This window comes from Pseudophryne corroboree, chromosome 3 (assembly GCF_028390025.1).
Source record: "Pseudophryne corroboree isolate aPseCor3 chromosome 3, aPseCor3.hap2, whole genome shotgun sequence".
Taxonomy (NCBI): domain Eukaryota; kingdom Metazoa; phylum Chordata; class Amphibia; order Anura; family Myobatrachidae; genus Pseudophryne; species Pseudophryne corroboree.
This window is the reverse complement of record NC_086446.1, coordinates 704,520,363-704,533,905: the sequence shown is the minus strand read 5'-3', so window position 1 is coordinate 704,533,905 and position 13,543 is coordinate 704,520,363. Positions and strand designations below refer to the sequence as shown.

Here is a 13,543-nt window from a genome sequence, read left to right as displayed (position 1 = left end):
TCCTCCGTTGGGGCCTTCCTGGCCTCACACCACGCAACATATTTTCGCCAAATACGGTGATAATGGTTTGCGGTTACTTCTTTCCTAGCTTTTATCAGAGTAGGAATGACTTCCTCCGGAATGCCCTTTTCCTTTAGGATCCGGTGTTCAACCGCCATGCCGTCAAACGCAGTCGCGGTAAGTCTTGGAACAGACAGGGCCCCTGCTGTAGCAGATCCTGTCTGAGCGGTAGAGGCCATGGGTCCTCTGAGATCATTTCTTGGAGTTCTGGTTACCAAGCTCTTCTTGGCCCACCCGGAACCACGAGTATCGTTCTTACTCCTCGCCTTCTTATTATCCTCAGTAACTTTGGTATGAGAGGCAGAGGGGGGAACACATAAACCGACTGGTACACCCACGGTGTCACTAGAGCGTCCACAGCTATTGCCTGAGGGTCTCTTGACCTGGCGCAATATTTCTCTAGTTTTTTGTTTAAGCGGGACGCCATCATGTCCACCTGTGGCCTTTCCCAACGGTTTACCATCAGTTGGAAGACTTCTGGATGAAGTCCCCACTCTCCCGGGTGTAGATCGTGTCTGCTGAGGAAGTCTGCTTCCCAGTTATCCACTCCCGGAATGAACACTGCTGACAGTGCTAACACGTGATTTTCCGCCCATCGGAGAATCCTTGTGGCTTCTGCCATCGCCATCCTGCTTCTTGTGCCGCCCTGTCTGTTTACATGGGCGACTGCCGTGATGTTGTCTGATTGGATCAGTACCGGCTGGTTTTGAAGCAGAGGCCTTGCCTGACTCAGGGCATTGTAAATGGCCCTCAGTTCCAGAATATTTATGTGTAGGGAAGTCTCATGACTTGACCAAAGTCCCTCGAAGTTTCTTCCCTGTGTGACTGCCCCCCAGCCTCAAAGGCTGGCATCCGTGGTCACCAGGACCCAGTCCTGTATGCCGAACCTGCGGCCCTCTTGAAGATGGGCACTCTGTAGCCACCACAGTAGAGATACCCTGGTCCTTGGAGACAGGGTTATCAGCCGATGCATCTGAAGATGCGATCCGGACCACTTGTCCAACAGGTCCCACTGAAAAGTTCTTGCATGGAACCTGCCGAAAGGGATTGCTTCGTAGGAAGCTACCATTTTTCCCAGGACTCGCGTGCAATGATGCACCGATACCTGTTTCGGCTTCAGGAGGTCTCTGACTAGAGATGACAGCTCCTTGGCTTTCTCCTCCGGGAGAAACACTTTTTTCTGGTCTGTGTCCAGAACCATCCCCAGGAACAGTAGACGTGTCGTAGGAACCAGCTGTGACTTTGGAATGTTTAGAATCCAACCGTGCTGTTGTAGCACTTTCCGAGATAGTGCTACCCCGACTAACAACTGCTCCTTGGACCTCGCCTTTATAAGGAGATCGTCCAAGTACGGGATAATTAAAACTCCCTTTTTTCGAAGGAGTATCATCATTTCGGCCATTACCTTGGTAAACACCCTCGGTGCCGTGTACAGTCCAAACGGCAGTGTCTGGACTTGGTAATGGCAATCCTGTACCACAAATCTGAGGTACTCCTGGTGAGGATGGTAAATGGGGACATGCAGGTAAGCATCCTTGATGTCCAGGGATACCATGTAATCCCCCTCGTCCAGGCTTGCAATAACCGCCCTGAGCGATTCCATCTTGAACTTGAATTTTTTTATGTATGTGTTCAAGGATTTTAAATATAAAATGGGTCTCACCGAACCGTGCGGTTTCGGTACCCCAAACAGTGTGGAATAGTAACCCCGTCCTTGTTGAAGTAGGGGCACATTGACTATCACCTGCTGGGAATACAGCTTGTGAATTGCCTCTAGCACAGCCTCTCTGCCTGAGGGAGTTGTCGGCAAGGCAGATTTGAGGAAACGGCGGAGGGGAGACATCTCGAATTCCAGCTTGTACCCCTGAGATACTACTTGAAGGAAACAGGGATCCACCTGTGAGCGAACCCACTGATCGCTGAAATTTTTGAGGCAGCGCCCCACCGTACCTGGCTACGCCTGTGGAGCCCCCGCGTCATGCGGTGGACCCAGAGGAAGCGGGAGAAGAATTTTGATTCTGGGAACTGGCTGACTGGTGCAGCTTTTTTCCTCTTCCCTCGTCTCTGTGCAGAAAGGAAGCGCCTTTGACCCGCTTGCTTTTCTGAAGCCGAAAGGACTGTACCTGATAATACAGTGCTTTCTTAGGCTGTGAGGAAACCTGAGGTAAAAAATTTTCTTCCCAGCTGTTGCTGTGGATACGAGGTCCCAGAGACCATCCCCACATAATTCCTCACCCTTATAAGGCAGAATCTCTATGCGCTCAGCATCACCTGTCCAGTGACAGGTCTCTAATACCCTCCTGACAGAATGGACATTACATTAATTTTGGATGCCAGCTGGTAAAATATCCCTCTGTGCATCCCTCATATATATATATGTTAGCAAACTAGTATCCCTGTTTGACAGGGTCACCGACCACGCTGCAGCAGCACGATCTGCAGGTCTCAGTCTAGTACCTGAGTGTGTAAATACAGACTTCAGGATAGCCTCCTGCTTTTTATCAACAGGTACCTTCAAAGTGGCCGTATCCTAAGACGTCAGTGCCACCTTTTTTGACAACCGTGTGAGCGCTTTATCCACCCTAGGGGATATCTCCCAGCGTAACTTATCCTCTGGCGGGAAAGGGTACGCCATCAGTAACTTTTTATAAATTACCAGTTTCTTATCGGGGGAACCCACGCTTTTTCACACACTTCATTCACTCATCTGATGGGGGAACAAAACACTGCCTGCTTTTTCTCCCCAAACATAAAACCCATTTTTAGAGGTACTTGGGTTAATGTCAGAAATGTGTAACACATTTTTTATTGCCGGGATCAAGTCACGGATGTTCCTAGTGGATTGTGTATATGTCTCAACCTTGTCGACACTGGAGTCAGACTCCGTGTCGACATCTGTGTCTGCCATCTGAGGGAGCGGGCGTTTTTAAGCCCCTGATGGCCTTTGAGACGCCTGGGCAGGCGCGGGCTGAGAAGCCGTCTGTCCCACAGCTGTTACGTCATCCAGCCTTTTATGTAAGGAGTTGACACTGTCTGTTAATACCTTCCACCTATCCATCCACTCTGGTGTCGGCCCCACAGGGGGCGACAGCACATTTATCGGCATCTGCTCCGTCACCACATAAGTCTCCTCATCAAACATGTCGACACAGCCGTACCGACACACCGCACACACACAGGGAATGCTCTGATGAGGACAGGACCCCACAAAGCCCTTTGGGGAGACCGAGAGAGTATGCCAGCACACACCAGAGCGCTATATAATGTGGGGATTAACACTATAACTGAGTGAATTTTCCCCAATAGCTGCTTGTATATACAATATTGCGCCTAAATTTAGTGCCCCCCCTCTCTTTTTAACCCTTTGAGCCTGAAAACTACAGGGGAAAGCCTGGGGAGCTGTCTTCCAGCTGCACTGTGAAGAGAAAATGGTGCCAGTGTGCTGAGGGAGATAGCTCCGCCCCTTTTTCAGGGACTTTTCTCCCGCTTTTTTATGGATTCTGGCAGGGGTATTTATCACATATATAGCCTCTGGGACTATATATTGTGATTATTTTGCCAGCCCAGGTCTTATTATTGCTGCTCAGGGCCCCCCCCCCAGCGCCCTGCACCCTCAGTGACCGGAGTGTGAAGTGTGTATGAGGAGCAATGGTGCACAGCTGCAGTGCTGTGCGCTACCTTGGTGAAGACTGATGTCTTCTGCCGCCGATTTTCCGGACCTCTTCTTGCTTCTGGCTCTGTAAGGGGGGCGGCGGAGCGGCTCCGGGACCGAACACCAAGGACGGGCCTGCGGTCGATCCCTCTGGAGCTAATGGTGTCCAGTAGCCTAAGAAGCCCAAGCTAGCTGCAAGCAGGTAGGTTCGCTTCTTCTCCCCTTAGTCCCTCGGTGCAGTGAGCCTGTTGCCAGCAGGTCTCACTGTAAAATAAAAAACCTAACATATACTTTCTTTCTAGAAGCTCAGGAGAGCCCCTAGTGTGCATCCAGCTCGGCCGGGCACAAAGATCTAACTGAGGCTTGGAGGAGGGTCATAGTGGGAGGAGCCAGTGCACACCAGGTGACCTAAAGCTTTCTTTAGTTGTGCCCAGTCTCCTGCGGAGCCGCTATTCCCCATGGTCCTTTCGGAGTTCCCAGCATCCACTAGGACGTTAGAGAAAAATATATATACTACAGTCAATCCTTTTGCTGATCTCCTTTGAATATAGAAGATCAGGCCAATAGTTTGAAGCAATGTCCCAATAAAATTAATTTTAACAGTCAAATGTAGATTCTCTTATCTGGCCTCGTCCTGGGTCCTCCAACCAAACAGTAAACGTGATAAAACTTGAATTCAGTCAACCCAACCGTTTTTCAATTCTTTGTCTCTGTCCTCAAGCAGTGGTACATGAAAGACAAATATTGGGGAATCATAGTGCAGACTTATAAAAGTTTATTTAAACACGTTTACAATTAAAAGACTTAGCATGCGTACCCTAAGTGACCTTCGGTGGAAGGAACAATAATAGGCGTATAGGGGTAATACAGAAGCTTCCCCTATTAAGCTTTTACCTTCACCGAGTTCTGGGCCGCAGGAAACACCAACGCGTTTCAACCAGTATGGTCTTTATCAAGGTGACCATACTGGTTGAAACGCGTTGGTGTTTTTTTGAACTTTAACCGTCTCTGAAATTGATCCACCGAGACTGTTCTTTCATACCCAGTCTGAACGCTAAACCTAGATGGGTTTTTTCATTTACTGACATCTAATAGAGTGTCTTATACCCTTGATCAGTGCGCAGGAATTTTGTTTTTTGTGTTTATATTGTGTTTTAGTGATTGGTGCGAGTCACGTTTAATTTCTGCAGCCAGACTTTAAGCAAGGAGCGCAGGTGATTATCCATTTTTTGCATTCACATATCAGACATTATATTTTTGATATCCCCCAGGAGGGCTTGTGACTCTCCCCCACATTGTCAGCATTTTGTGATGGCTTGACTACACTGCTCACATGATAAGGAGCCAGATGAGGGAGGGGAGAATCTGGCATCACATACACTGCATAATTTTGTTTCACCATTATGGAGTAACACACAATAATACAAACAACCCTACTCTACTGCACGTGAGAGGAGACAAATAGTAAGAGAGGACACCAGCACACCACCGCTGCAAAGCCCCAGTGAGGCTGTCAGCGTTATTAGATAGATATATCAGTTAAACTGTTTCTAACTAGGATTCCCCTAGAGGAATATTGTGCACAAATTGTGGCTCTTCCCCTACTCAAACACACTGTACCAGTGCGGCCCGGGACGGCTATTTGGACTTTAAAGAACTTGTTTGAGAACTTTTTATGGGTTCTCAAACCCTCTGGTAATTCTTCCGCTTTTTTCCCCTGTGGCTCCCACACCTGGGTTTTATCATTTCCACAATCTGTCTATATTTACTGTTTTATGTGAATTGTGTCCTCCCTCCCCTTTCATTGTTTATTGTGTATGTATATGTGATTAAAAAAAAAAAACTGTACTACACATGTGCTCTCCTCTCCCCTCTATTTGCATATGCTGCATTTAAACAATTCACGTTGCGAGGAGGAGGTGTGAGCCTTTGGAGGTCGGACACTACGCCCTAGAAGAAAAAGGGCTGTATACGCTACTATCATTGTTTATAAACGCCCAGTAATTCATACATTGTTTGTTTTAGGCGCCTAGCGGGACCCGTGGTCATAATTTTTTATGTGCTACACTGTACCAGTGATCCAGCGTGTGACAGACCGGAGGATCTGTGTGAGGCTGCTGCAACTGCTTATGCAGAGGAAGGCGCCAAAATGCAGTTGAGCCCGCTCTGATATAGCTCCGCCCCCCGTAATGGTCCCAGAGCTACTGTTACATATTTATACTGGCTATGTCTCCTAAATGCGCTGTAGTGTCACATAAATGTTAAGTACAGCTAATGTCAGCCAGTGTCAAACAGGGGCTACAGCGGGTCCCCCCAGGAGGGACCCGTAGGCCTCACCCGCGCTTTTGCCGCACTATGAACCAGAGGACCCCGATGTGTACTCACCACCGACGACCACCTTCAGGCAGCATTAGGGGTGTGCGGCATGCTGCGACAGGTAAGGTGCAGTGCCCCGCTGAACAAACAGCCCCTCAAGGTGCAGCGGGGAAGCGGCTCTGCACCTCACAAGACCGGTGACCGCCCCCCCTCCCCTCCCCCCTAACTCCCATGGCGCAGGTATGCAATTGTCCAAACAGCATACCGAAAATAATAAAGTTTTAAAATAAATTGAAGAAACCTCTCTGGAGCTGCAGAGATGCACATCCTCTCCTGAGGGCACTTTTTTCTAAACTGCCTGTGGGAAGATCATAGAGGGGAGGAGCCAGTACACCCAGTGGAAGAAATTTAAAGTGCACTGGCTCCTTTGGACCCCGTCTATACCCCATTGTACTAATGTGTCCCCAATATCCCTTATGGATGCTAGAGAAAAGCTAAATAAATGTTTTCTTTTATGCAGAGTGCTTCATAATTAATGAAACATCCTGACTGAGGTTTGCAGTCAAGATGGTTGCCCACACAGCCCAAAAGGAAAGACTTAATGGTACTTCAACAGGAATTATTGCAGATCAACCTTTATTGTATTCTTAGGGCAATATACAGTAACTGCACTAAGGAGTCTATGTACTAAGCCTTGGAGAGATACAGTGGATGGAGATAATTTATCAGCTAATCAGCTCCTATCTGCCATGTTACAGTTTGGAGATGGTTCTCGCTCTCTTAGGCTTAGCAGACAGACAGCCTATGTCAGTAATACTTCTTCATTCTCCTCTGCTACTTCCACAGGCTTACCTTTTCCCACAAGTGATCGAGCAGAACCTCTTTGAGCCACGAAATTGCATTGCTGGCGCAAACTTCCCACAGTACTCACACTTCAACATCTTTGTGCTACCAGAATCTGTAAATCATGATGTTAAATGAAGAAAAGTGTCACAGGGGAAATGGGAACACATGGAATGCAGCAGGTGGTATGCACAAATGAGAGAGAACGAGAAAAGCAGATGTTACAAAAAATCCATAGAAAATATTTAGGGACACAGAGGCAGCTGTACTTAGCCTTGAAGAGTGAAAAAGTGGAGAGAGATAAAGCCTCAACCAATCAGCTCATAACTGCCATGTTTCAGGCTGTGTTTGAAAAAACGAAAGTTAGGAGCGGGTTGGTTGGTACTTTATCTCTCTCCACAGCTTAGTACATCTCCACCACAAAGATAAAAGCAAACACTTTCTGGGAGTTCTAAGTCATCCATACAACAATGCGTTCACAGCATTACCCCAATTATTCCCAGCTAAAAATATTCAGCTTGTTTATCCAGAAAATGAAGAATGCCTGGACATGGGCCCCTTAGTTGAGGTGGTGGAGAGAAGAACTTTTTAGGACTCTATACAAATTCTCTGTGCAGAAAGAAGGAGTCAAGAGGCAAATGTGCCAAGATAGGGTGGGATGTAATGGAGTCCGAGTTCGGCGGCCATGCCAGATTAACGCAGATTTTTTTTTTTTTTTAAAGGGGCAATCATTAAAAGGCATGGAGCCTTGTACATGATTGACCCTTTAAGAAAAGTCAGAGTTCGGCAGTCATCTCGCATGGCAAACGAACTTGGACTTCAATACATCCTGCCCATGATGTCAAAATACATGTGTAAGTAAATGGAAATATGTGCATTCCTAAACCGGTTGTCTGCAAGTGCATTGTCTTCACTTGCAGCTATGTATTACATCTGAACGCTATAAAAATAAGCCCTGACCACCAATGCACATAAAATGAGATCCTCAGAATGAGGTGTCAAACATAAAAATTGAAGACAGAAAGGTCTGCCTAGTCTGCAGTTTTCTGTGATCGTGGTTGTAATGGTTTGTTTTTTTAATATTAAATTACATATTTTAGATTAAAGTCTTAACAGGTTTGTCCTCTGCATTTAAAAAAAAAAATTTTTTTTTTCACTTTATGCGTCCCAACTACAACTGCGGGAGAACATTCCAAACAGTAATCACCCTTACCATAAAAATGTCCTGTCTTATGAAAATTATTTATTATCACCCTCCAGATCCAAAAGGTGTCCCCTTAGTCTAAAAAACAAAAAAAACAAACCTCCACTGTTTAAATACTGCCATCACAAGCTCTATTAATACTTTTTACATGGCGTTAAAAAGTTTCTATATCACTTCTGTCTATTCTCTCCTCTAAGCTGTACATGTTCAGGTTCTGCTGTCCTTTCTAAGAAAATAGATATGCTACCAATTCGCCATTTTGCTAAGACTTTGCGTAATAACTTCTATTTTATTATTATTATTCTATGTGTATTCACTTATCCAATCATATCCATTATTTTAGTTATAATTAAAAAAAAATGCCCTAGTTTTGTTTAAAATGATGAGCAAATCCATACCGGCTTGGATCTATAAGTGTACAGGGGGGATTCAATTCAATCAGCATTCATTAAGCACATTCTATAAAATGATAGCTAGAATCTGATTGGTTGCTATGGACAACTTTAACACTCTTTAGAAGGCTCAATTAAATGTTTGGAACAATGTGGAATTATACAGTGAGAAAGGATCCTCAGTTTGTTAAATTACAGCGCAACTAAACATAGATTTTCAGGGAGCGCTGCATGTACAGATATAAACCCCTTCATTTTCTTTAGATGAAGCTACATCTTGGATTGCATCTTTTACAAACGGAATTAAGTGTTGCATGTAAGCAAGTCACAATGCTACTACTCCTATATCAGGTCTGGCCAACCTGTGGCTCTGCAGCTGTTGTGAAACCGCAAGTCCCAGCAAGCCCTGCAATAGTTTTGCTATTAGGCAATGCTAAAACTGTGGCAGTGCATGCTTGGATGTGTAGCTTCACAACAGCTGGACAGCTACAGGTTGGCCAGGCCTGCCCTACATTTAGTAAGTGGATGATTCCAGTCCACTCCAGGCATATGGAAATATAGATTCATTACCTAACATTTCATTGACATCGAAAGCATTTCCTCCACTAAACCTTCTACCCAATGCAACACCCTGTTCCGGTGATCAGTAAATTGTTCCCCTAACTAAATATTCTGAAGTCTAACTGTAGTGCCCTGTATTTAATTTGATATCCTTCTTCTTACATAAAGTTACTCCACCTTTTATATTTTACATTTTTTTTTTTTTTTAATAAGCTGTACTTGTGAATAACTACGTTTCACTCATTGTCATCACCGTGACTCTGTAAGAGCTACAGGATCTAAGAAATCGCTTGAAGCAACTGTAATCATTTTGGGCGCTTAATTCCTAAACGGCGAGCTTTTGTATAGCTGTAACATAAAATTTAGAGAGGCTTAATGCTTTTGGAAAAAGATCTGAAGATAATCACAACCAATAGAGGATAAACAGAACGGTGAGGAAAAGTACAGTAAGAGAACGTAAACTAAGACTGGGTTCTCACAGGACATAAAGGAAGCGTGGAGACATACCACTGAGAGTCTGGTCTACTGTAGAATTAGGTGGAGGACTCTCTGCAGGAGCCAACACTGTCCCAGGTGCAGACAGCTTCTCTGGGTCCTTGGGAATCTGAGGACTCCCAACCTAGAAAGAGACAAGAGTAATTCCCCTCAACCAACAACAGCAAATAACTTTGATAGTGATCAATTTGAAAGGTGCTTACAGGAAAGGGTTCTGCTCCCTCCTGGATCACAAAGCCCTCTATAATATGAGTCAGGATCTGTGGCTTCACAATGGCTTGTGGGGGCTTGGAGTCACTGTGCTGACGAGAAGTGACCAAAAGTGTGGGCGCACAAGGAGGAGCAGACACAGAGAGAGCAGGAGGGACTTGAGAGACAACTTCAGACTTATCTGTGGAGTATAGAGTGCAAATAAAATGAAACCAATTTGTGACAAAGAATTGATGACCATTCACGTAGTGTCAACAGTGCAGCACATACATATGAGCAATATCAGATGCAGGTGACAGGTGATAAAAAGAGGTAAAAGTCCCCCAGGTAAGTGTTGAAGGAAGACAGGAAGCAGACACAGGTTAGAAATACATCACAGTCACCCACCAGCAGGAGTGTTGCTCTCCTCCACCGTTGGTGGAACATCTGCAGGGGGGGATGTTTTCGCAGGTAGTGTTGGGGATTCCTCCCTGTCCTCCTCTGACTCTGCCTTCCTCTTCACAGCTCCAGACATCTTGTTCTTAATTAAAAAACAAAACAAATTTAGCTTAGATGAGTCCAATAAAAATAAAAAAAATATTAACCCAGTTATTTATCCCTTGTAAACACTCACCTGCAGGACGCCATAAAAGGCAGCTTGGGCTTCCTGCACAACTCCAGACACAGACGTCGGAACAGGGGCTGGAGAAGGAGAGACTGTCATCTGTGCCAAGGAAGACCCCTGTGATGGAACCTGGCTGGTGCCCAAGGCAAGTGCTTGGGCAGGACCTTGCTGTCTTGCACCAACAAGTTGTACAGGAATGTGAGGCTGATTAGGAGGGGGAGTAGGAAGTGGTCGAGCACCCTGAGTAGGTTTTGCTGCCAGGTGCCCTTGGAGGTTTAAAGGAGGAACCCCTTTCCCAGGTTGTTTTGGTTGAATGGGTACAGGGGCTTTTGTTGGCAATGTTGCCTCAGGAGTCTGCAGCATAGGTTGTACAACCAGGGTCTGCTGTGAAGGGGGTGCCTGCAGAACTTGCTGTGAAGGAGCCTGAGGCTGCTGCTGTGCCAGCTGTAGGTGAGCGGAGGCGTGGACAAGCTGAGACTGTCGGTGCTGGTGGATGGCAATTTGCTGCTGGAAAACCACCTGTTTCTGTTGCAGAACCGAGTGAGGCTGAATGTGCGTGTATGTAGCTACAGAAGAGAGAATTAAGAAGGATTAGAGAATGTAAAAGGACAAAGGAAATAAAATATGGAACGATCAGTGGATTGAAAAAGTGGATGAGAAGAGAAACTTAAAGGAGAGATAAAGAAGCGAGAAGGACATTTAAAAATGCATGAAAAAGTTTGTGGGAGAAGTTGGGAAGGAGGACAAAACAAAGGGGTTACAAAACGAAAAGTGAGACAAAAGAAAAATGAACCAGTTGTGAAGCAATCACTCACAATCACAATAAAATAAACACAATAAAATGGGAGCAATCGGTCTGCCAGATCACTCCCGCCTGCGCATATCTGGCAATGTACGACCAATATGTAGGTGCCTGTGATCGCTAGCAACGTCGTCAGGTTTGATGTGCTGCATATCAAACCTGACAATATTGCTACAGTCCTGTAATATGCTAATGATCATGTTTCGGACTTCATTAACATTATTCTAGTGTGTAAGGGCAATCTGGCCTGACGGGCATTCGCTCCGATGACGGAACGAATGTCTGTTGCTTAAGTGTGTACCCAGCTTTACTTTACTTAAAAAGTAATGCTTTATAACAGGATGACAGGGAAGTCAATTGTTCAGTAGCATCAATCAATAACACCCTTGTTTAAGACAGAGCAATACTTAGGCCAAACAATCTTGTTAGCTAGAGAGGAGACATCATTCTGAACTCACCAGAGCTTATCAGGGTCTGGTTGGGTGCTGGTGTTGCAGCTCTGGTCAAGTTGATACCGACACTCTGCTGCACAGCCTCTCCTTCTGCCTTTCGCCCTTCTGCCTCTGTCTGACTCCCCTGACTCACTGTGCCCCCTGCTGGAATCAATGGGCTCTTCACAGTCTGTGGTACTGGGGAAGAGGGCAGATGTGAGGGTGCAGAGGAAGAGGGCACTGGGTGAGTAGTTAGTTTGGACGGAGTAGGAGCAGGATGGGCGATGGTTGTTCCTGCAGCAGTGGAGGTGGGTTGAGCAGTCTGCTGGCCCCTAACAGCCAGATTTTGAACCTGTAGAATAAAAACACAGTGGAAACAATATTTAAAAGATGCAACTGAGTGTTCTGTGTGAGACACACGCTACAAACAGTAATTCTCTGGGAGAAGCCCAAGACCTGTTGGCTCTAAAGAAAATACACCAGGTTGCTTTAGCCTTATAAACATCGCTGCTTTTTAATTGAGTCCTGTTGGAGAAAGAGCGCTATATAAATAAAATGATTACATTTGGCCCAGGGTGTCTATCATGATCATCTACATGTGTTAGTCCCAACGTAACTGTGGCTGGGCAGAGCTCTGTAGGTTTGACTTTCATGAAAGGAGGCTACAAAATCCAAGGAGGAAGTTCACTTACTTGGTCAGAATCTTGATGCATGGCTTGGTTCTGGGGGGATGTTACTTCCTGCTGGACAGTAGCAACTGAGCCATTGGGCATCAGAATAAGTTGCGAGTTCAGAGGGACGCCACGGCCAAGGGAACGGTTTACCTGTAGAAGGTTACCCAGCTGCGGCTGCTGCAGGGAGAAGAATGGCAATGAAAAAATAGCAGATGTAAAACATGGACACCTATCAAGATTCATTGTATGTTTTGTTATGGGCAAGGTTAAAACGTTATACGACATTGAACCGTGCACTACCAGATGTGAGACCCATTAAACAGATAGTAATAGCGCTATAAAATAGTGACATATATGAGGAATGTTATTCACAGAAAAAGGAGTTCTCACTGGGGTCATTAACTGAAGCTTCATCCAAAATAGATCAGATTTTACGGGTCCCTTCACCTACATTTTATGGCCTAGTAACGGAAATTAAATAGAATATAAATTGCTTTTTCTTATCCCAAAAAAACCCCAAGCAATAAAAAGGATACTGAAAAAAATAAACTGATAGACAACTTTCTGGGGATACCTCCGTGGTTTTTAAACACATCTTATTTTAGTTTGATTTCACCTTAAGCACATGCATTAAGTTAATACAATGGAAATAATTTATTTTAACTAGTATAAAAAAATAAGATTTTAAACCTACCGGCAAATCTTTTTCTCCTAGTCCGTAGAGGATGCTGGGGACTCCGTAAGGACCATGGGGTATAGACGGGCTCCGCAGGAGACATGGGCACTATAAAGAACTTTAGATGGGTGTTCACTGGCTCCTCCCTCTATGCCCCTCCTCCGGACCTCAGTTAGAGAACTGTGCCCAGAGGAGACGGACAGTACGAGGAAAGGATTTTTGTTAATCTAAGGGCAAGATTCATACCAGCCCACACCATCCACACCGTATAACCTGGAATATACGCAACCAGTCAACAGTATGAACAAAAACAGTATCAGCCAAAGACTGATCTCAACTGTAACATAACCCTTATGTAAGCAATAACTCTATACAAGCCTTGCAGAAATATGTCCGCACTGGGACGGGCGCCCAGCATCCTCTACGGACTAGGAAAAAAAGATTTACCGGTAGGTTTAAAATCTTATTTTCTCTTCCGTCCTAGAGGATGCTGGGGACTCCGTAAGGACCATGGGGATTATACCAAAGTTCCAGACCGGGCGGGAGAGTGCGGTTGACTCTGCAGCACCGATTGAGCAAACATGAGGTCCTCATCAGCCAGGGTATCAAACTTGTAGAATTTT

General features: G+C 45.4%; 1 protein-coding gene across 4 annotated transcripts in view; it reads right to left on the bottom strand.

Annotated features, from left to right (window-relative positions):
* PHC1 (polyhomeotic homolog 1) overlaps nt 1–13,543 on the bottom strand; it is a 142,997-nt gene that overhangs the window by 32,589 nt on the left and 96,865 nt on the right. For all 4 annotated transcript variants that reach the window (XM_063962090.1, XM_063962091.1, XM_063962092.1 and 1 more), the window contains exons 6-12: nt 12,263–12,421; nt 11,598–11,922; nt 10,347–10,903; nt 10,121–10,253; nt 9,727–9,914; nt 9,536–9,647; nt 6,881–6,986 (exon numbers count right to left, since the gene is read on the bottom strand). In XM_063962090.1, coding sequence (XP_063818160.1) covers nt 6,881–6,986; nt 9,536–9,647; nt 9,727–9,914; nt 10,121–10,253; nt 10,347–10,903; nt 11,598–11,922; nt 12,263–12,421 — 1,580 coding nt within the window. The remainder of the gene's footprint in view (nt 1–6,880; nt 6,987–9,535; nt 9,648–9,726; nt 9,915–10,120; nt 10,254–10,346; nt 10,904–11,597; nt 11,923–12,262; nt 12,422–13,543) is intronic.